The 24,695-nt window shown below is 37.9% G+C and overlaps 2 protein-coding genes across 2 annotated transcripts; one reads left to right on the plus strand and one right to left on the minus strand.

Moving 5' to 3' along the window:
• Window positions 1-550: 550 nt before the first annotated feature.
• On the plus strand, window positions 551-14,732 carry LOC133877122 (SMR domain-containing protein At5g58720). Its single transcript, XM_062315363.1, has 11 exons — window positions 551-1,334; window positions 2,945-2,970; window positions 6,124-6,246; window positions 7,227-7,312; window positions 10,950-11,182; window positions 11,944-12,020; window positions 12,180-12,236; window positions 12,920-12,987; window positions 13,088-13,194; window positions 13,310-13,380; window positions 14,342-14,732. Exons 1-11 carry the CDS (start codon window positions 791-793, stop codon window positions 14,462-14,464), a joined length of 1,515 nt encoding a protein of 504 aa, XP_062171347.1. The 5' UTR covers window positions 551-790; the 3' UTR covers window positions 14,465-14,732.
• A 1,475-nt stretch (window positions 14,733-16,207) lies between these two features.
• On the minus strand, window positions 16,208-22,655 carry LOC133876931 (disease resistance protein RUN1-like). The gene is made up of 7 exons (XM_062315155.1): window positions 22,426-22,655; window positions 21,475-22,000; window positions 19,553-20,726; window positions 18,957-19,229; window positions 17,945-18,853; window positions 17,415-17,828; window positions 16,208-17,309 (listed from the first exon to the last, which is right to left on the minus strand). Exons 1-7 carry the CDS (start codon window positions 22,472-22,474, stop codon window positions 16,482-16,484), a joined length of 4,173 nt encoding a protein of 1,390 aa, XP_062171139.1. The 5' UTR covers window positions 22,475-22,655; the 3' UTR covers window positions 16,208-16,481.
• Window positions 22,656-24,695: the final 2,040 nt, after the last annotated feature.

The raw sequence follows: 24,695 nt of genomic DNA on the forward strand, positions 1-24,695 counted from the left end.
TTTTCTCTTTTTTTTTTTTTTTCCTTTTTCTTTTGCTTTTAGGTATGGCCGAATTACTCCAATGGCCCATGGGGATACATGGTTCAGCCACCCCTAGACCGGTCAATGAGGTTGCTCAGCCACTTTTTTTTTTTTTTTTTTTTTTTAATTTTTTTTTATTTTAAAATTTTTTATTTTAAATTATTTGAATGTTTTTTTAATATATATGACACATATCAATACCTGAGAGTAGACACCCGTCAATACGTGTCAGTTGCCTTTTTAGACGAAGAAATTGATGGAGATATCATCCTTTTTATTTTTTCAAAATCGAAATACCATATGCGTTAGGAATCGAAGCATTGACAAAAAATATAGACTTTAAACACAACTGCCAATACCCTATTTAAAAAAAATAAAAAAAATAAAAAAAAATTACCCAACGCTTGTGCAAACAAATGATTGAGCGTGGCCCACCGATACCTTGAAAGCGCGTGGCTTAAATACTTTCCCAAATTTACGGAAAAAATATCCCAATTTTATTTTCTTTATAAGACGCGCATCGTCTGGATTCCCACTCGTTGTCAAACAATGAAGAATCCCTCTCTGTCTCTACAGTCTCAACGATCCCATCCCCACGGCCTACCTGTTATTTACAGAAATTGTAAAACCACCCAAACTCCCGGCTTTCGTTTTCACTTTCACCCTCGTCGGCTCTCCAGTTTTCTAGTATCTCAGAAACCCTAACCTCATTGTTTCATTCGCCGCCGATCGTTAAATCTTCGCCGTTGATCTTTGATCCGATACGAAGATGAAGAACGCGAAGCAGAGGAAGAAGAGAAGGAGGCCCCGAGCTTCCGATCCCGTCGCCAAAGCCGTCGAAGCGAATGAAAAAAAAGACGAAGAGAGCAAGGTCAACACGTTATCAGAGACCTTCTATTTGGCTTCCCTGGACGACGCCGTTTCGGCCTACCGCGAAGCGAACGGCGATCCCGAAAGAGCCGCCTATAGTCCCGAAGACCCCTCGACGAGCTCGAGTTACGGCTCGAGTTACGGTTCGAGTTCGGGGTCGGGTTCGTCGGAGGGGTTTGTGGAGACGGGGTATGTGCAGAACGTGGTGAACGGGAAGGGTTTGAGGGGGAGTAAGTATAAGAAAGTTGTTGCGGCGACGGGGACGGTTTCGACGGTGTTGGGGAAGGATTACGTGAAGGCAAGCCCGTGCCCGAGGAGTGGCTGGGCCAAATCCAGAGGGTTTAGCAATCGGGTCGTTGAGGAAGAAGACGCTGAGCAGTTTCTGAGTTCGATGCTTGGTGATGAGTGCGAGCTCAGCATGGCTGTTGTTAGAGACGTGCTCTGTGAGTACCTGCTACAGTTTGTTTCTGAATGATTTTTTGAGTTATAGTGAGTTTGTGTGGTATGGAATTCTGTTTTGTTTAAAGTTTATGTAGTAGAGATTTTGTCACGACCAAAGGAACGTCCCGCGATACCCAAAAGGACTAGGCCCTATTGGAGCTCCTGAAATCACTTATATAGCCTAGTTTCACCCCATACACAACCACATAGGAATTATTGAACGCCATCGCTGTCCATTCACCTAATGTGAAAACGTATGGAATGTTGATTATTGATAAGTGGGGGTTAAGCATAGTGAATTTGAAGGTTGGGGGTGATAGCTTGGATTAAGAAAGTGTATTGTCAAGTGTTTTATGTGAGGCTCGCTAAGGTCAAGTTGATTGAGTTTTATACCTCTGGGCTCTGGCTTGGGGCCGCACTTCTGGTAAAAGCCAGATTTAACAGATCCGTGTGGTGGGAGTGCGCTAAACAGATTTAACTGAAGTGGTTCTGCCTTGGTGTTTCCATCATAAAAAAGAAAAAGAAAAGTTTTATACCTCTGGGCTGTGGCTTTGATAAGTTTTGAAATGCTTGTTTAGCTTAGCCGAGTGGGTTTCTTTATTCTGTTGCTTTATTATTGTTTGGTTTTATGGAATTTCTCTGATGTCTATGTACTGACAGAGGGAATGCCTCTTAAGTGTTCCAAGTCCAATTTTTGTGCCATCTTAGGGAGTTGAAGGACTAGGGAAGATTGTGCTTCGAGGTGAGGACATATGTTAATGAAAAGGCCACTATGTTTGGATCAAGGTGTTTGGTGGTGAAGTTCGGAATAGAATGTGAAGGGTAGGGCTAGAAATGCTCTAATGGAAGAGAGCCAAGGGGGACTTGTAAATATTATAAAATAAATAGAAGAAGGAAAAAAAAAAAATGATGAAGGGGGCAATTTAGTAGGTTAGAAATTGTTCATGTATGAACAAGAACAATGATTGTAAGAATGGAGTTAATGTCATCAAATGGGATTGTGGATGACAAGAAAGACATTACTTTGATTGCGATATATGTAAATGAATTACTTTGCAAAATGCTATCTTTTTTTGTTTTGGATGACATGCAACCTTACTAAGGCAAGGCCCTTCTGACCCACCCCTGGGGAGTGAACCCCATATACATGACCCCACCCACTAGAATTGTGTATCAGATAATCCAGAGAAACTCCTAGTGCAGAATTGAACCCAAGATGTCCGAGTCTATGGGTCATCCCAAGTCTGCCCCTTGACCACTAGACTGCACCCTGACGGGTCTTTGGTGTTATCATTAAAGATGGTTTTCTTTTATTATTTTTGCTGAATTTTCATTTTGAGCTCGCTACTATGGAAAAGGAGTACTTTGAGTTTTACTTTCTCTATTTAAACTATTTTCTGTTTCAACAGCATACAAAGGCGTGAAGCCTTCGGCTATACAAACATGCAGTTACTATTTATTTATAATTTAGGCTTCAATTGTTACCTCTCCCTATAGAGGCATTCCAATCAATGGTTGAATGGTATAAATAAGTTGTAACTGATTGGCAGGCTATACTGAGGAGTTTATTTTTCATTTGTTCATCACATAATCCGGAAATTTCTTTTTGCAGGTCAATGTGGATATAATGTTCAAAAGGTATTTTTAGTATTGTGACTTGGATTTTGTTTAAGTTCTTTTCACATTGATGATGAGATTTTTTTTTTTTTTTTAAATTTTTTTTTATGATGAATAATAATTTATTAAAAGAAAGACGCCAAGCCCTCGTACATAAAAAGTATACAAGAGAGACCACCACCCTGAAGATATCTGAAATCTAAAAAGTTAACAAGATCTTTTTTTGATAAGTAAGAGAGGTTTTATTAAAAAACGCAAAGCGCAATCAAGTACACAGGGGGTATACAAGAAAGGCAATTAAGAAGAAGAAAACAAAACAAGGAAATCGTTAAAGCTAATCACTAGAGGTGCAAGATACGCAACCGTCCAAGAGTGCAAAGAATGAAGAAAAAAAGGAAATGAGCTCTTCTATGGTTCTTTCTTTGTCCTCAAACTGTTTATCGTTGCGTTCCCTCCACAAGCACCACATTAGGCAACAAGGAACCATTTTCCACACGACCGCACTCCGAGAGTGTCCACCCGTCCACCAGCAGGCGAATAAGTCTATCACCTGAAGAGGCATCATCCAAGACAGACTGAAGCGACTAAGGATGGCATACCAAAGAGCGCGTGCAACCTCGCAATGAAGAAGAAGGTGATCCACAGTCTCCCCGTTCATTTTGCACATGCAACATCTATCAATCACAATGACACGCTTCTTTCTGAGATTGTTCAAGGTAAGAATTTTCCCAAGCGCTGCCGTCCAAGCGAAGAAGGCCACTTCAAAGCAGCCTTGGGCCGCCAAATGCTTTTCCAGGAAAAAAGATAGCATCTTTGCAAGCAAGAGCCTTATAGAAAGAACTAACATCAAAAAACCCTTTGTGAGAAAGAGACCACCAGAGCCGGTCTCCCCCATCATGAACAACTCTGGAGGAGTACAGTAAAGAGAAGAAGGAAGCCATGACGTCCACCTCCCAGTCGTGGACCGCTCGAAAAAATCTGACGTCCCACTGATAGGACCCGCTAACCACTACCAAGTGGTCTGCCACTAGAGCATCCTTGACACAAGCTATGTCATACAAAACTGGAAAAGCTTCCTTGAGGAACGTCTCCCCACACCACACATCATCCCAAAAACAGATCCTGGACCCATTTCCCAAGATAAGTCTGGTATAGCTACAAAACAAGCTCTACCCCTTCCTAATGTTCTTCCAAATCCCCACTCCATGAGACCCAGGGGGGTCTAAAGAACACCAACCAGCCCAAGTAGAACCATACTTTCCATCCACAACAGATTTCCACAAAGCCTCTCTCTCATAAGCATAACGCCACAACCACTTCCCTAAAAGCGCCTTATTGAAAATCCTTAAGTTCTGGATGCCCAAACCACCTTCAGAGATAGGAGAACAAACCTTGGACCAACTAACCAAGTAATATTTGAATTCTTCGCCTATGCCACCCCACAAGAAATCTCGATGCAACTTCTTTATACGACTAGCGACACTGGAGGGAATAGGGAAAAGGGAGAGGAAGTACGTAGGAAGATTGGATAGAGTACTCTTTATAAGAGTAACCCTACCACCCTTCGACAGATACAACCGCTTCCAGCTAGCCAACCGCTTCTCAATCTTACCTACTACCTCATCCCAACATGACTTAGCCTTAAAAGGGGCCCCCAACGGAAGACCAAGGTACTTTATAGGAAGAGAGGAAACTCCATAGCCCAAGATGCAAGCCAAATCGCCCATATTATCCACATAACCCACAGGAACCATAACAGACTTAGCCAAATTAATCTTTAAACCTGAAACAGCTTCAAAGGACAAAAGTAACAAACGTAGATAATGAAGATGATCAGAATTAGCCCCGCAAAAGACTAAAGTATCGTCTACGAACAATAGATGAGAAATGTTAATCACTTCACTGCTGCCATAACCCACAGAAAAACCTGATAGGAAGCCCCTTTGGACAGTAGCAGAGAACAACTTACTAAGAGCCTCCATCACAATAACAAACAAGAGATGTGACAAAGGATCACCCTGTCTAAGGCCACGAGAGCTGTTGAAAAAATCAGTTGGGGCGCCATTCACCAAAATAGAGAACCGCACCATAGAAATACAATGCGCTATCCAGGAACACCATCTCTCCCCAAAGCCACATCTTCTCAACTATACAATAAGAAATCCCAGTTGACATGATCATAGGCCTTCTCAATATCCAGCTTGCAAAGTAACCCTGGTTCATCGGATTTGATGCGACTATCCAAGCACTCATTAGCTATAAGAACTGAATCAAGAATTTGCCTACCTTTCACAAAAGCATTTTGAGGGGACGAGATAATCCTCTCCACAACCTCTCCACAACCTTTTTAAGTCTACATTTGAGGAAGAGAAATTAGAAACATAGACTACAACCCAATTTAAGAGAGATCTCAGAAAAGAGGATTTTCAACTGAGCACATTGGACTCGCGGTCCTCAAAGAGGTGCTGATTCCTTTCTCTTTAATGGCCATGTAACTCTTTTGGGAATTATTGCAACAGTGACCCAAGAAGGCGCTATGAGAATCTCTAAACTTACGAATGAAACCCTCACTATTTTCTACTTTAGCCACAGCATCGACAGGACATCTCTCCCCCAGAAGATCGAACGGAGATGATCCTTTCCTCGTTCCACTATTCTTAACCTAAAGGAATTTCTCCCTGGTTGATAATGAACTCTAATGGTTTTGATTCTACGAAAAAAAAACCCTCCCCATGTGGCCTTCATTACACTAACAGGCTCAACTAAAAAGAACCCACACATTAACCTTTTCAGACATCGTCGACAACATCATCTCATGACGCCCAAGCAATCAACCAAGATCCAGAGAAGCTAAAAAAATGGAGAAAAAAAAAATGAAAAAAAAAAATCCTACACTCCAGCACAGAGAAGTAGCGAGATGTGCCCGTACGCGCCGGAGAGAGAGAGCCAAATAATTCCAAAACCCCTCGCTGAAGTTTAAAGAATTGAAACAAAAAAGAAAAAAAAGAAAAAGAAAAAAAAAAGAGTTGATATTTTGGTCTACCATTCAAGTTCGAACACCAAAAAGCATCAATGTGCAATCTTTACTATGTAAAATCATGTTGAAAATATTTCCCAACATGTCTTACATTTGATTTTAAATAAAGAAGTAAAGGAAATTTATTTGCTTCTCAGGCCTTGGACGCATTGCTTGAATTATCTGCTCCTACCTTTGAGCAGTCCAGGAAAGGTAGCTACCTTGACAATAGTGTTAACCATAACGAAGATATAAGATTTCTTATTGAACGCAAAGACAGTGTAAGTAATATTTATTTATTGCTTGATTTTGTATTGGAGTTCTCGTTCAAAGGTTCCATTTCAATTTATTTTGATATAATATCCTTTAGGGTTTTTTTTTTTTGTTTGCTCATGTACAATGCATGAGGGCTTTTTATTTTTAGTTTTGAGAGACCATGAAATTTGTTGTGTTATGGTGTGAGTTTGTGGGTTATTCTTTTGGGACTTTGTGTTTTGACCATTACTCGTGCTTGTAGTTTATTACTGTTATTCAGGATAGATTGAGCTAGGTGCTTGTCTTTATCACTCCCTGAGCAAACCTTACTATTATAGTATTCCACATGGGAGGTTAAGGAATACCTTGGCTGTTTTGTTCTCTTGGCCTTCTTCAGGATTGGCAGATTTGAGTTTATGGAGGCTGTGGTGAATGGAATGATTCTGAGTTTACATGCACATTCACAAGGTTATAGACTTTTTTCTCCTAGAAGAGCTGCAGCTTCTTACATCTATTCTGTTGTTATTACGGCAACCCACTCCCCCTCCCCCTCTCCCTCTCCTCTCCTTTTCCCTTCATTCTCTTGTTATACTAATAGGAGATTAGTTCCAGGGTTTTGATGGACTCAAACACGGTATGATCTAATTCACTTGTCAAAAAGACATGCTAGGGTCTAATCGTTTAGGTTTTGATGCTTTCACAATTGAATGTCTGGCCCTAGATTCTCTATCCATATAGTGGGTTAATTTCTGGGGTATTTCCATTTGTTGAATTTGAGATATTTAATCATTGAGCAAAAATGTAGAAAGTCAACAAGTGTGTTGAGTGTAATCTTGTTATCAAAGTCATATGCTCTCCTATCCTGGCTTGTGAAAGATTAACCTCTGATGTTGAAGCATGTAGTTTATATTAATATTGGCACCCAATGATGTTGGAAATATTCCCATTTTGGATTCACCATTTGGCAATGTGCCTTATGTAAGTAATCATGTAATTTTTTTAACAGTTTACAGATAGGGCTTCTGATTGCACTTCCCATTCATCTGAAAGTGAACTCCAGGATAGTATATGGTCTGTGGGGCATGGTTGCAGGTAATTCATTCTGATATATATTTTTGTTTCTTTATATATTTATTTATTTTTATGGAATCAGAATATTATTAAATTTTTATTAATTAATTTTTTTTTCAAGTAGAAGGTTGTGGTGCTATTTGTCATACAGTGAACATGCTATTATCGACTTGGGTATTGAGCTTAAAGTGAAATATGATAGAAATTTAAGTACGGTTTTAGCACATACAATATGGCTTGATTAATTTATTTTCATGAAGAATTAACTTGTACTAATTTATATCATCATTCATGTATGCATAGGTTGAAAGGCAAGAGGCTGAAAGCATCAATGTTACTATTTCAAATTAATTAAAATGTGGATTAACAGGCAAAATGAGTAACGATCTAATCAGATGTCACTAATAGCACCATGAAATATATGTGATGATCTCATTAGGTGTCATTAACTGCATTTGGTGTGATGTGCTTTTTGGCCTTCTGGATGGCCTATGATGCTCTTTGTGTTTTTTTAAGAGGGACAACTAGAATTATGATTCCCCTACTGGGTCCACTTCCAGCTTAGGTGATGTTTTAGTTCTTTGGAATCTGTAAACTCTGAACAAAGTGTCTTATTGCAATTGGCCATAATCATACAATTCATGAGAAAGAAATAGCAAGTTGTTTTTGATTCCCTTGGATGGGGGAAATTTTGTGTTTTATAAAGGCCAAGGAGAAGTTTATACTTAAGCTAATAAGCAGATAATGATGCAAAAGGCAAAGCATGAAATATTGGTTTATGGGGTTAGTACTATTTAATTTTCAAGAGTCAAGGATACTTTGTAATTCAATAAATGAGCATTGCCTAAATTAGTTTAGGCAATTCAATAAATGGGCGTTGCCCTAGATTATGTTAGGTAAGTCAATAAATGGGCATTGCCCTAGGATTTAGTAAGTGAGTACATTTAAGTGTGATTTGTACTCCATTTGGAGGGAGACTTGAATGAAATAAAATTATAATAAATTGATAGAAATTGATTCTCTTCTCTCTTTCTTCCCCCTCTTCTTCTTTTTGATAGGTAAACAAATTACATTAAAAAAGCGTAAAGGCGCCCCTAAGCATACAGGAAGTATACAAAAAGGACACCAAAACAAAAGAAAAACAAAAAAGCAAAAGAAGAGCACCCGAAAAACTCAAAAATAGAAGAAAAGTTACATCAAAACCCCAACTTCTTGCCTCTAACCTGACTGGAACCCACACCCCTAGCATCGAAATTAATCGAGCATTCTAAATTTTTGACCTCTCTTTTCCCCTTTTTCCTATTTAACTTCTTGTCCTTCTTAGGAGTGGAATCAGAGTCATAGCGCTGATTCTCAGTCCAAGTCAAGAAGTCCAAAAAACCCTTCTCATCAGTTCCCAAGAACGAAACCCCCATCGTGCGAAAACACGAACTGGCATGCTGCACAACCCTGGGGTAAACCACATCTCTTTCCTCCTAACCGGCCCTCTTTGAAGATTATCCCACCTCAAAAACTTCAAACGACACAAACTGGGTACACCCATACATAGGGGAGAACGGCCTTGGCCATGGAGGAAACACAACCTACTGAAAAAGAGGAGCCGAGACCCCATGAGAACCTCCAAACTTCCCAAGATGAGGACCCCCACCAATAATCCTTACCCAGGCAGGGGCATCCGAATGCACCACTGCCTGCCGAAGGAGAGAATCTGAAGGAGAACCACATTCAATGTTGCCTACCGAAGGACGCCCAGACTCTGCAAGCCCAGCACCGCCAGACGAGACACCATGCTTTCCAACCTGATATTCCTCAAAACCTGACCTCACCAAGACAGAGTCAGACCGCACCCTAGAAGGATAGGTAGCCGGATCCGCCGGAAAACCCAAATTCGTTGCCGGAGAAGGGGGGAAAACCAAACAAATCAGAGGCTTGAGTCCGGCAAGAAAAACCCGGAAACACCTGGGAGCAACTCAACTTCCCCCCGAACGAAGGCTTTGTACCTGTAACAGTCTCAGTGTCAGCCGCCGACGTGGGCTTTGACCTAGAGGATCCCCCAACAAAGGCCGATGAAGCTGGACTAGCGCCCTCTTTGGCTCCCAATGCTGTAATCTCCGATCCCCCAGGAGGAAACCGATTCAAAATCAACCCAGAATACCCCTCCGATGTCGTCTCCGACGAGGAAGGCGGCAGACAGGAAACTTTAGGTTTCCGCTTGAGACGGGCAACGCGAAAACCTAAGGGTTTTCGAAGCAGCCCCGACCCGACAAAACTGGTCAGAACTCTCCTCACAGCCCGGCCCAACGCCAAATAAAAAGCGTGTCCCGACTCACGCCACGTCCGCAATCTCGAATTTTCAAAATTCAAACGAGTATGCTTTCCCTGTGGACGTACAATCTGGTCTTTGTCCAGCAGATCAAGCGTGTGAGACTCCATTGAGAAACAATCCACCGCCGTTCTCGGATCAACCTCAGCATGCCACACCGCCGGAAGTTTCTCTCTCTTTTCCCCATCTTCTTCCCTCTTGCTCTCTTCTTCCCCTTTCTCTTGCCCTTGCTTCCCTCTTTCGAGCTTCTTTGTCTCTCCTCTTTAGCTTCTTTCTCCTTTCCTTGCCTCTCATCATATTGCAACAGGTACATTGGGCATATTAGCAGGTCTATTCCACGTTCGAATAGATTTGTATACCGGGTCGACTGATCTGTTTTAAATTTAAAACAATTTTATTTGGCCCTTTCCTATTCCTTCCTCCTGAATTGACTTGGGTTCCCGTGTGGTTTGGTTTGTATTGACCGCATCTTTTTGTGTGACTGGTTATTGCCTTGGAATCAAACTGGTTCTATCTAGATTCATCAGTTTTTTTTTTTTTTTGAATGGAATGAAAATGAAATAAAAATTCCAGGAGTAGCAACATGGACTAAATGTTCTGTCCAAGCCAAGGAACTTACTTCGAATAGTCTTGGCAAATGATGATTGAGATGAGATTCGTCATGTTTTAACCACAAAAGTCTTGGTTTCCACATAGTTTATCCATGAATTTAATAAGTTCATAACAAAAAAAAGAAAAAAGAAAAAAAGAAGACAATGAATATATGACTATGACTAAAGAAGAAATTTTTTAAGAATGGTTCTTTTGAATGCTCAGCTACAAGATTGTAATATGAGAAACACAAGGAGGTCAACTATCGTGTATTTTGTGATTATTGTTTGTCCCGCATTAGATAAACAATAAGATTTAAACAACATAAAGATCTTTTTATCGTAAACAGAAGAGGATCTTTGAGATTTGAAATTTATGTCACAAGGGAGAGTCTCGGTCCTCACATTTGAGTATTATTGAGCAAACTGTTGATGCGTTTTGTTTGAGCAACCACATGATGCAATTGCAAGCCTCAATCTATCTGTAGGTTTTCAGTGCGTCCCAAATCGTGCATATATAACATGTACTTGTAAAATCGACTAGACTACACCACTTGTGATATCCAATTCCTCATATGTTCAAGAAATGATTTTACGGCTCTGCCAAAGAAAAAAAATTGTAACTTGATTTTATAGTCCTTTTTAGTATGGGTCAAATTCTCAATACCAATTTCCTCTGCATTGAGGATATTAATATTTGTGACCTGATTCTACATGCTTAGTTGAGTTGTTTTGTTCATTTTAGGAGTTATGCTAAGGCTCTTGCTAGTCCTGAAGCTGATTTTCCAACTAGTGCAAGAAGTACCGAGTCAAATCTCCCTCAAAAGGTGTTGGAATCATTGTTTAACATCTCCAAGAGTCCTGAATATGAGCCAAAGACAATGAATTGGAGGAATGTAGTAAAGAAACTGCAGTTATTGGGACCTGGGTTTGATGTTTGTCCTTCTAGTGTTACAGAACCTCAGCAGGATACTTACGGTATTCACCATTAATTTCATAATGCTTTATTGCACTTGCCATTGTGTGTCCATGTTAATAATCTTTAGAAACTTAATTGCTGATGCGGTTTTTTAGCCATTTCACAATTTAGCATTCTATCAGCAGAAGTTATATTTGCCCAATATCTGTGAACGGGATTTGATCTTCATTATTATTATTATTATTATTTTTTGGGAATTTTTTTGCATTATATATATATATATTGTCTTTTGGAAACTGTTAGAGACAGCCTGCTGCTTTTTGGGAGGAACCCCCCCCCCCCCCCCCAAAAAAAAAAAAAAAGTTAAAGAAATAGAATTGATTGTCTAGAACTAGGCACTTTTTTTTGTTGCTGTATATTAAAAACCTGGCTAAGCCAATGTGCTTGGTGTGGTTGAATAAAGAATCTTTTCCATTTTTTTTGGTTAGGGTGATTAGATGCTTTGTATTTTGCACATGCCCACTCATACAACATGGGACATACACAGAGAGGGTGGTGAGGGTGTAGAGTGGGGAGGGGAAATATATTAGTATTTTAAGTCAATCCTATTCAAAAGTGCTTCTTTTGTTATGACTAGAATGGAAATACTGGATAGGTTTTTGGGAGTCTTTTTGGTCACAGTTTTAACATTTACTTTTAAGTGAGTTCTAGCTTCTTCTTTTTTTTTAAAAAAAAATACATCCATCTAAATAATACATTTATAATTATTGTAAACATATCGATCTCTTTACTTTTTGGGGTTTTTTTCCTGGCGTTGTAGCTAAAGGAGAGGAATATCATGCTTTCAGAAAATCTTCAAAGCAACACTGGGATTCAATGAGGTCTTACTATCAGAAAGTAAGATAGTTTTAGCTTTCTGTGTGGTTTAGAATACTTTATGATACCAATTCTAACTTATTTTAATTCGTGTTCTTTTTTTCTTTTTTCTTTTTTCTTTTTTTTTTACTTGTATACAAAAAAAAAAGAAAAGAATCTGATGAAGTCATTCTTCTGCAGGCTTCAGTGGCATTTTCAAAGGGAGAACGAGAGTATGCAGCCTACCTTTCTGAGCAGGTTTGTTCTGCTTCAGCTAAGAACATTGAAATTTAATGCATCTATGTTTGTGAGTGTAGATCTGTTTTGCATCTTGCATCTGCTTAGTTATCTTTGATGTACTTCCACATTGCATACTACAATATCTGTAAGCCACCACAAGGAGGAGCGGTTAACGTAATATTGTAGCTAGATATCTGATTGCATACAAGAAAGCATTTCGTAAGGCTTTGGCAAGAGTGTGGAGTTCTATCCTCAGTAAATTCATTTACTTTTTCATGTGACTTTCCTTATTTAATGTATTGGTTCACAGGTTGCTTGAGTGTTACTGGAATTTAATTTATATATTTTTATTATACTTCTATTTTTTTTTTTTTGGTACAGAACGTTATTGCCCATTTAACACCTAACTTCTGCCAACATATTTAATGGCCGCTTTGAACTCTTGACCTTTTAGATTTAGGTTCCTTTTGATGCGAGTTGATCTACAGTTTGTTTGTTTTGATTCTTATGTGCTTTTGTAATTTTATTTGTGGGGTAATTCACAAGCCTAATGGTCTTGAGCTGTCCAATTGTTGCTAATCACATATTATTGTGGGTCAATGGCAGAGGGTTTTGGTTTGTCATGGCCATAATTCTACGCTGTGTTTCTCTTGAGGATGTTCCAGAAAAAAATGTTAACCAGATATATTCCATTTGTCTAGGGTAAGGTACAAACAAAATTGGCTCGAAAGGCAGATGAAAAGGCAAGGCATGATATATTTAAAGCTAGGTTGGTCATTGCTTAAAAGATCAGCACTAAAATTCTCTGTTCATTTTACCTCAAACTTTAGTGTTCTTTATTTCACTTAGCTATTTCTTCTGATCTGCAGAAACAAGGACATAGAAAATGTGATAACAATTGATTTACATGGGCAACATGTTAAACAAGCAATGCAGTATGTAAAAGCTCTTATCCTGCTTGGAACATATGTGCCCTGTAAGTGTCCGCTGGGCTCCCATATGTATTGTATTCTCTTCTTTATTTTACAAAAATTAAAATTGGCACTTTTTAGCGTTCTAATTATTTGATTACTTTTATTGGTCTGCTCCAGCAATTCAAACTCTCAGGGTTATCACAGGATGTGGGTCACATGGTGTAGGGAAGTCAAAGGTGAAACAATCGGTATGGGTTTTCCAAATCGCTTGACTTCCATCTATTATGTTGTGTCCTACTCTGGAAATTAGTGACAGCAAAAGTTTAAGGGGTTAGATCTTTTTATGTTTGTTGCATACTGGTCTCGTTGTTAACTTGGGTGCGGGGGCATAGCAAAACAACCAAGTTTGATATTTTGGAGAACTATATGCAATGAATATTATTGTAGTCTTTCAATCTTTGAATATGTTGGAGAGCGGCACCATCCTATTGTTAGCATAACTCTTGTTGCGAACATGTTGTACTGGCTACTGGCTAGGCATGTTATAGAGCAGCCAAATCCAGCATGCATAAGCACGCATGCCAACTTTGAGTTATACATAATATGCCCCTTGATAGAGCTTTATAATTCTGTGTGGCTATCTGTAAGTGGGCTAAACTCTTTTTTTCTTTTTCCATTAATTTATAGAGTAAGACTGATTAATAAGTAATTGAGTTTTGCCCCCACCTATTCTGGATGGATTCTGAATTCTTTGCATTTACCCTTGCCATCTTTTTCATGATATTTATTTACCAACCAGAAAAAAAAAAAAAAAACTGTCTTGATATGTGGCAAGTAACAGTATAAATCTTTATCTATCCTTTCTTTTCCCCCTTTATTTTTGTTTATGTATATTTGTTTTTTAAGTATAATGGGATCTGAGAAGTTGGAAATGGGTTTTTGCCTCTCTGGATTATAGAAGCCCCTAAGTTTATTTTGTAAGCCTTTTGGAGGTGACTGAAATCTTATAATTTCTTGCTTAATCTTCTTCACAACTAGCCCCCATTAGACCTTGCTTCATTTTAAGAGAGAAACAAAAACTTATTGGGTTTGTATTATACGATATCTTTTTCCGGAGTTTTTTTTTTGTGTGTGTGTGTTCTTGTTCTCTCTAGTTGAGTTGGGTGTCTCTCTGTATAATTCAGTTGCGCCCCCTCTGGCTGCATGCAGGTTATTAAACTTATGCAAAAGGAAGGTGTAGAATGTAGCGAGGAGAACCAGGGGACATTGCTAATCAAGCTCAGTGGATATAGAGAGTTCAGCTTTATGGATTCGGATAGTGATACCGAGTAAATTTACCCAACTTACTTCTTTAGTATTCGCCACAAGTTTTTCCTTTTCTTGTCAAAGTTTGCTGTTTAACAATAGAGTTTTACATGCCTGTAGTATCCTTTGCTTAGGTTCCAATTGTTTATATATAATTGAAGCTTTTTCTTTCCATAGATAGGTGGAAGGGAAATACAAGTTAATTGTAAATGAGCTGATTTCTAAGCGCTATTGTTTGGATTCGAATTTGTTTTAACCTTAATAAAAATGTGCGTCTTAACTTATTTGTCCAAAATGACATGATGCATGACCATTTTGTTAAATTTCACTAAAAGAAAAGCCCAAATTCTGGACGTCTGTCTCTTCTGTATTTTATCTGATTTTTAATAATGAAAATGACAATAAATTGGCCATATACTTTACTAAATAAATCATTGTAGTTTAGATCTTACTGAACATTTTTTTTTTTTTTTTTTTTTTTTTGTGTTGATTGATTGTATTTGTCGAATGGACGAGGATTGGCTCCAATTTACTATCCGAATAGCAGCCATCAGGGCGGGTTTAGGGGGCATCACGGGACTCATTCTCGCATGAATTGCAGTCAATTCAAGGCTAATGCTAGGGAGTAGGGAGCTGTACTTTATTGGAAATTCATCAGAAAAAAAGTGTTGCTCTATGGAACACTTGTAATTATTACAAATGTGTCATCCAACAGTACTTTTTTCGGATGAATTCGGAAGAAAAAAGTGTTGCTCTTGCTCTCTAGCATCACTCGTCAATTCAAATGGGGGAATTTTTGGAAATCTTATTCTGTTAATCTCCTATCTTAGTACATCATAAATCAAGTATCTATATGCTTAGAAGAAAAATAAAAATAAAAATAAAATCAAATATCTATATTGTTGTCCTTTGTATTCCCATGCTAACCTTGTTTAATCAAGTAATTGTCCCCAGAAATTTAAATCCAGAAGTTTTTAATCAACTAAAATATTCGAGATTTCCAATAAGTTGGATTAAATCCTTACTGGGCTGAAATTCATTTTACTAAGACCATTATTAAATCTACACATGATTATGGTTCTCGGCTTTGCTAAAAAAAAAAAAAAAAAAAAGAAAAAGAAAAATCCTCTTATTAAGCCAGTTTTCAAATGTGCACCATCAAAGCACAGGTAGATTTAGTATGAGATCCTCCACTGCTTTCAATCCTCAGTAAAATGGACAGTCGGATTAGCAATGCACATCCTCATCTAATTTAAAACTTGATTTAGACAAGTTTTGGATTTAAGATCATACAGCAGGAGTTACGGTAGATCACAAACATATACATAAAACAAATAAATGTAAAAGAAAGCACCAAGGATTTCTCATCCTTTTCCACCACCAATACCATTGCCATATTTGGGAGGATCGTGCATTGGGTTGCTGATGGATCACCTCAATCATCCGTCCTTATCTTCAGAGACCTTCTCTCCAGGACGGTTAGTTTTTAGCAGTATTAAATTATGCATCGTTCCCTGCTTTCATCCTCTTCCATTACACTTGACTCATCAACTAGTGGATGAATTCCACACTTGCTCACTTGAGCTGTTCCGCAAAGTTGGAAGGACACCTCAATTTCCTCTCCACTTTCCATCTCCAATTCTTTTCTTTTGAGTTGACGTCTGGTATAGAAGAAAGACATGATCTTCTTTGGTTATAGAACGGGGATGGAATAGTGAATTAAGAATGTGCTGGTAGCCTCTACTTTTATTATGGAATATCACTCTATCAAAAGACAAACGCTTATTGTTTTCATAGTTTTCGTCGCTGTAAACAGCACAAACAAGCAACCAAAGGAATTGACCCTTTGAAATTGAAGGTACATGGAAGGATATGGAAGACCCAATCCTCCGATGGCTGAACCAATTTGGAAGCTGACTACCAGGGAGGCAAATGTAACAATGATGATTTTGGAACGTGCTTGACGTACACTATTCAAAAAAAAAAAATGTTCACATCATACAATATGAGAGAGAGAGAGAGAGCCTGGAGATGACTCCTAAAATCATATGCTTGATTGTGAATAGAAGAAATTTCCCAATTTTCCAATCTTCGAATCTCCGGCAATTTGTGGCAATGACGAAGGTAAATAAGTAGTCCTCTCTTGTGGTTTGACGAAATTGAGAGTCGTTCCCTTGATGTACAATCTCTTGCATCCAACAAAGCTTACACTTGAGAAGAGTCCTGAAATGGATTGAAGAGCCGTACACTCATGCAAATGCAAATTGTACAATTTAGGAAGGCGACCGATGCAATCAGGTAGGTTACGAAAATTGTTTCTTGATAAATCCAAATAGTGGAGTGAAGAGAAACTCTCAAAATCAATACGAAACATATCTTCAGACAAATGCCCAGAGAGATTTAGTGTTGTTAAAGAACGTAATCTAGAAACAGAATGTGGTATAAAACAAATTGGGTTCAAGCTTTTTGGTGACATCAATGATGAGAAAAGTGACAACCAAGATTTTGAGGATTGTTCATTACATCCCGATAATGATGCAACGCGTGGGGATTGCTTAATACCGATTTCATCTGCAAGCAACTCTGTTGAAGCAAACATACTCCCAATGTTAACTTGTAAGCAGTCAACCAAATCAAGAAATTCGAGATATCTGAAGTTAGAAATGCTGCATGGAAAATACACAAGACTCTTGCATCCTCTTAAATTCAGCAAAACAAGGTTTTTCAAGCATCCGATGGACTCGTGAATCTCAACCAAACTTGTGCAACCTTCAAGTATTAGTGTCTCCAGTTGTGGCACTTGAGAGAAGTCTGGTGATTTGGTGAGGTATTTGAAATTACTAAGATTAATGACCTTCAACTTGTTGAGTATCTGTGAAAAAAAAAATTAAAGAAAGAAATAAAAAGTTCTTGTTAGTTATACATTTAATATTAATAAAGAGAATAAAAAAAGCTTTGTAACATATTCTTCCATTACATTTGGCTCATCAAGTAAATGAATTCCACACTGCTTCACTTTAGCTCTTGCCGAAACTTCGATGGACACCTCAATTTCGTCTCCACTTTCCATCTCCAATTCATTTATAATTTTGAGTGGCATCTGGTATAGAAAGAAATGATCTCCATAGGTTGGGCCGGGAAAGAATATTGGAGAAATAATAGACTGGTAGCCTATAGCTTTATTATGGATTATCACGTGAGGATGAAAACCATGCATGTCATATGATCCTTCATTGGCTACATAAACAGCACAAACAAGCAATCGTAGGATTTGACCATCTAAAATTGAAGGTACATGGAAGGATATCGAACATCCAATTCTCTGATGACTGAACCAATTTGGAACATCACTACCAGAGAGGCAAATGACACGATACTGATCATCGCGCAACTATTCAAAAAAAAAAAATGTTCACATTTTATTACTCAACATCGCACAGCTATTAAAAAAAATGTTCACATCATAAAATGAGAGAGAGAGAGAGAGAGAGAGAGAGAGAGGGGAACCTGGAGATGACTCCTAAAATCATATGCTAGATTGTTACACCCTTCCGTGTGAATCACCGGAGATAATTCCAAATTCTCCAAGCCTTGAATCTCAGTCAATTTGTGGCAATTACGAAAGTTGAAAAACTCTGCCCTTTTATGATTCGACAAAATTGAGAGTCTTTCCAATGATGTGCAACCACTTGCATCCAAGTAGCCTAGACTTGTGGGGAGTCCAGAAATTGATTGAAGTTTCATACACTCAACTAACCACAAAAAGGACAATTTAGGAAGGCAACTGATGCAATAAGGCAAGTTACGAAAATTGTTTCTTGATAAATCCAAATTCCAGAGTGAAGATAAACTTCCAAAATTAACAGGAATCTCATCTTCAGACAAGTTGCACTCACGGAGATCTAGTCTTGTCAAAGAACGTAATCCAAAAATGGAAGTTGGTAGCAAACTTACTCGGTTCAAGCTTCTTAGTGGCATCCATGATGAGAGAAGTGATGACCAAGATCTTGAGGATTGTTCTTTACATTCAGATAATGATACAATCTTAAGATTCTTCAAAAGACCAAACGATGATGGTAGTTGCTTAATAGCAGTCCTGTCTAAAAACAACTGGGTTAAAGCCATCATATTCCCCAATTCCTCTGGTAACTTGTCAAGTTTTAAACAGCTGGACATGTTAAGAGTTTCGAGAGATTTTAAATTCGAAATGCTTCTTGGAAGATTTCTAAAGTTCTTACATCCTTCTAAATTTAGTAGAGTAAGTCTTTTCAGATCTCCAATGGACTCGTGAACATGAACCAAGCTTATGCAACCTTCAAGTATCAGTATCTCTAATTGTGGCACTTGAGAGAAGTTTGGTGATTTGGTGAGATATTTGGAATTGCTGAGATTAAGGACCTTCAATTCGCTCAGTATCTATGAAAAAAAATGAAAAAGAAAGAAGAAATAAATAAAGGAAAAGCTCTTGTTAGTTATACATTTAACATTAATTGAGAGAGATTTATAAGATTTATTATACTTTGTTCTTCCAAATTTGTTTGACATTACTATGCTGCATGTCAAGAATAACAAGTTTCTCTAGATGAAAATTCTGTGGTAGAAATTCCAGAGGACAATTATGCCAAGCTAGCCATCTTAGCTCTTTAGAGAGATGTTCAAAGGATCCCGTGAGATGTACAACATTCATTTGGAGCAATCTCAAATTCTTCATTTTTGTAAATGCTTTAGTTTTCAAATTTATATCTTCAAGTTCAGATAGATTTAAGATGAGAGCCTCCACCGTTTCTGATCCCTAGCAAAATAAACAATTGGATTAGCAATGCACATTCTCGTCTTGTGTAAAGCTAGAACAACTTGAACTAGAGTAGGCCTATATATCCTCATCATAATTTTATTTTATTTATAAAAAATAAATAAAATAAAAAAATACCTACATTGATTTAGACATTATAAGAATTGCTTAAAACATGATTCCATACCGTTTAAATATTGTTAAGGATCAAATGTCGACTTGGTTTAGAGAATATTTGGATTGAAAATCATTCAATTATGAGTTATATTGATATGTTATTCAACTATGATGCACGATTGGAAAAAAATGCAGAATGCTCATATACACCTACATATGACATATATTATGTGACTGTGTATGTGCATTTGCTTATACATATAAATGCATATGCCACTTACCGTATGTCTCTGTAACACATTTAAGACATCCTCATGAAACCACAACCTACTACGTTTTCCTGGAAAATTGGGTGACTTTTCTCGAACAATCTCCCTTCCCATATCTCGAATAAGATCATGCATCCTCAACTTATTTTCGTGATCAATTGTCACAAGGGATCTCTGAATGAGAATACTGATACCAATAATTGGATAGAAACCACAGCCATCAAGTATTTTGATAACATATTCTTTATCCATATCGACAAAGGAACATGCAACATCAAGGAATATGTCCTTTGCATCACCATCTAGTGAATCAAAGCTTATTTTAAGTATTTCTTGAATCTCGGGGTGAGGAAATTTTTGTAATTTTTCCAATTCGCTTATCCATTCAGCAACGCTTCTTCCTAATAAAAAAGAACCCAAAACTTCAAGAGCTAATGGAAGACCTCTGCAATAATTCACTACACAAATTGAAAGTTCCCAGTAATATTCTTTTGGATAAAGCATGCTGAAGGCATTCAAACTGAAAAGTTGAAGAGACTCCTCCTCTCCCAATTCTTCAACTTTATATTTTCCATGTACTCCAAGTTTAATTAGCACATGTTCATCTCTAGTTGTTACAATGACTCTACTTCTCGGACCAAACAATTCTAAGTTTCCGACTAATGTGTAGAATTGTTTCAAGTTATCCACATTATCAAGAACAACAAGAACTCTTTTTCCATGAATTCTTTTCTCAATCAAATTGATTCCTCGATCAACATTGTCAATCTTCAAATTCTTTGTTTTTAATATATCAGAAAGAAGTTGTTCTTGTAAACAAACTAATCCATTAGGTCGTTCTGACATTTCTTTAATGTCTAAAAGACAACTACTTCCAACAAATTCACAACATATTTGGTTATGCACAGCTTTTGCTAGTGTTGTTTTACCTATTCCACCCATACCGTAAATGCCTACAATACGAACGTCATTTATTCCAAGATTTAACAAATCTTTAACTTGATCAACACGATTATTTATTCCTACCAAGTGTCTGGCAACTTTCAAGCCAACTGGTTCCACTTCACAAGAAACTTGTGCAACAATCTTGTCAATGAAGCTTGATTCATACCTAATCATCATATCAAAGAAAAGAAGAAGAAAGAAATTATGAATTATCAGCATAAAAGGATGTCATCTCAATCATTTGAGACTAATATGTCAAGGCAACCAATTAATTTCTATCAAATTTATTAAGAATGTTTTGTGGCCTTAATCATCTTTTCAATGTGGGACCGGAGTGTTTCAATCTCTCCCCTTAAAAGTTAAATTCCTGATGTAGAGCACTAGCTACATCTATGCTAACACTCCAAAATGACTAGTTAAGTTGCAATTGAAACTCCCTAAAATTGCTTATAAAGTCCAATCTCACATGGTAAAGAACCAATATAGGGCTTAGTAACTCTGAAGTCCTTAATAATCCACCCACTTTCTTTGAGCTAATCATCTTCCCAATATGGAAGTGGAGTGTTACATGGTTACAATATCATTCCTCTCATGTGTGTGACATTTTATATCCAGACTTCATAATTCTAGAATCAAGATTTTTCTCTAAGTAGCATGATATTTATATACTAGTAGAGGGGGCTTGGAACTGAAAACCATCAACTAATTCAACCTAAAAACTAATTTTTGCCAATCCATTTTTTACCTTAAACATTAATTGTATCAATTTTCACATGAAGTTGAAAATAAAATAAAAGCACATATACATACCCAAAAAAAAAAGCATGAAAAAGCACATATACATACCCAAAAAAAAAAAAAAAAAAAAGAGCATGAAAAAGCATGAAAAAGCACAAGAGACTACGGCATAATACCCATTTGCAAGACTCGAGAGATTCCAGCCGGAACAATTCGCAGCTTCAGTAAGAGATACTCTCCACCTCTGCACCCTCTCCATATCGGTTTGAAACCGCTCTTCATGCCTAACAAAGGCTTCTGCAAAAGTTCGAGTCTGTTTTCGAACATCCGAAGGATCCACGTGATAAAATATAGGAAAAAGAGTGTGGCCTATGGTGTTCCTACCGTGCACAATCTCCACTAGTTCATCAAGACACCATGTGGAAGAAGCGTAGCCTTTGGAAAAAACCACAATGGAAATCTTCGTTCCACGAATCACATTGCGTAATTCAGTAAAGATGGTCTTTCCTCTTTGAAGCTCCTCGTCATCTCGAAAGGTACGAATTCCGACTCGCATCAAGGCAGAATAGAGGTGATCGGTGAAATTCTTGCGAGTGTCTTCACCTCTGAAACTGAGAAAGACGTCGTAATTACTTGCGGTTGTCGAGTTTGGTTGTACCGAAAAAGGAGAGATATCCTGTGAGTTAACAGGAGGGGTAGAGCCTGTATAAGGAGCGAAAAACTTATAAAATTGAAAACTGAGAAAGACTTATTAAACAACTGCAAATTATATTTACGGAAGTGAAAGTGAAATGAAAGTTTTGAATCAGTCTCTCAAATGGGTCTCTCTGTTTCTCTCTCTCTCTCTCCCTGAGAATTTGAAGATGAAGCAGACTCCAGTATATTTGGCTTTCACTGGAGTTCTCTGATAAATTTTGTGAGAGTATCTACATCTTTCACTGGGAAAGCCAACAGCTAGCTTAGGCTGATAAGCGATTGCGCCATCACACCACCATGCCATATAAATTACTCAAACAAATTGCGATCACACCCGCTCACATGCGCTAATCAAACCAACAACACACAAATACATATATGCATACACCAAACCATTTCTATTTGATACGAGAGTGCGGTGAAAACAATACCGTTTTTGTTTGGACTCGCACTGCTGGTTTGGCCCTCGTTGCGATCCATGGGTGTTTGAGATGTCAACGAAAATGGGTTTGATGGCCGAGGCTTGGATTAGGTTTTCCGGGTAATCAAAAAGAGAAGATAGAATTCTGGGTTAAGAGAGAGAGGATCTGCTTAAGATGAAGAAAACTCCATCCATTCTTCTTTTTGACTAAAAGTTCTCCGCGAAATTTCTCGGAGCTTTCTCTTTTGTTTTAATCTTCTTTTTCTATTTTTAAGATAAATTAATTCTCCGTTTGTTTCGGCGTAAAATGATTTCCAGAAAATGATTTCGGTATTTTACAGTGTTTGGTAGGGGCGAAAATAATGGTCAACGAAAATCATTTTCGGTTTGACCGTAAAACCTTCTTTAATTTTTGGAAAACGATTTACGGTTTTTAAAACCGTAAATCGTTTTCCAAAATTATATTCTTTGTCCTTACACGTTTGATATCTGACTGTCCAAATCCTACAATAGTCGGTCGTTCGAAAATAGGCAGCACCGGAATCCGGCATCATCAAGTCACTGGAATAATTCCGGCGTCGGAATCCGACCGCCGGAATCCTGCCGGCTGCCGGAACACCGCCAACCGCCGGAATCCGGTTGTCGGAACACCACCGGCCGCCGGAATTCGGTTGCCGGAACACCGCCGGCCGCCGGAATCCGGCCATGGACAGAGAACCTGCCGGAACCCGGCCTGATCTGACCGGATCCGGCCACTGATCCGGCCCGATCTGGCCGAAATGGCCGGGATCCGGCCACTGACCCCACCGGATCCGGCCGGAATCCGGCGGGATCTGACCGGATCCGGCTACTGACCCCGCCGGATCCGGCCCAAATGGCCGGAATCCGGCGGGATCTGACCGGATCCGGCTACTGATCCGGCCGGATCTGGCCCAAATGGCCGGAATCCGGCGGGATCCGACCGGATCCGGCCACTGATCCGCCGAGATCCGGCCAAAATGACCGGATCAGGCCGGATCTGACCGGGCCAGGAGGTGTCCTGCCGGAATCCGGCAATTTTGGCCGGATCCGGCCAAACATGTTCGCCGGATTCCGGCGACGGCGACCGGTCGTTGCCGGATTCCGGCGACAGTTGCATTTTCACTTTTCGTAATTTTTTCGTGCGAACCAAACGCCGAAAAATATTTTCGAGAAAATAATTTCTTTTGAAATTGATTTCGTCGAAAATATTTTACGACGGAAACCATTTTACGTCGAAACAAACGGAGCATAAAAATTAAAAAAAAAAAAAAAAAAAAAAAAAAAAAAAAAATTCCTCTAGAGCTTGGTCGGAGGTGATCACTGATGACTGAAGAGTGACTGCGTGGAAACTGCTTTGCCATTCTCGTTGAGCACTCCATATAGCATTTTTATATTTATTTTTTTAAATAAAAATCACAAATAGGCTCGTATAACACTTTTTAACAAAGGTTAAACTGAATATTTGTCAAATTTTTTCTCTAGATTTTAAGAGTCAAAAATATAATATTATAATTTTTTTAATAAGAGAAAAATAATATTTATTTAAAGACATTTGTATTCATGGTAGACTTGGGAGTTATTGTAAATAATTAAAAAATAATATTTATTTAAAATAGAAAAATATTTAAATAAATTTGTTGTTTGATAATTTAAAAAAGTGACTAGTTAAAACTCATAAAGTAAACTTTTAAAATTAATTTTATTTAAAAAAAAAATATAGATAGATAAAAAGACCATTGTCAATGCTCTTATGCGATTTATTAAACATTAGAAAAAGTATGAATGAGAGAGAAATTGGAAATGGTAGAGAAGGGAATGGGAGAAGAAGACATGTAGATGCTCTTTTTTTAAAAATAAAATATATATATGATTGTGATATAAAGGTAAGTTTTTTATGATAAAAAAAAGTCATTTGTTAATACGAAGAAAGAGATACTCTATTAAAAAGTTGTTTTGATTAGGTTTTTCTTCACATTTTTAAATAAACAACTATTTTTTGGTAATAGCTGATGAAACCAAAGAATCCGCTTGGTTGTATTCGGAGTTGGCCAATCAAGCATCTTTGAATTTTGGATGGATTAACCCTCGCTCTTACGTGAGATATTATGGTAGAAAAATGATACATATACATTTTATACATATTTTTATACAGTTAAGTTTAAATTTATCATTAAATTTGTGAGATTCATTATAAATTTCATAAATTTAATGAAAAATTTAAAAATGAGATATATAAAAAATGTGTTTATATCATTTCCA

This window comes from Alnus glutinosa, chromosome 9 (genome assembly GCF_958979055.1).
Source record: "Alnus glutinosa chromosome 9, dhAlnGlut1.1, whole genome shotgun sequence".
Lineage (NCBI taxonomy): Eukaryota > Viridiplantae > Streptophyta > Magnoliopsida > Fagales > Betulaceae > Alnus > Alnus glutinosa.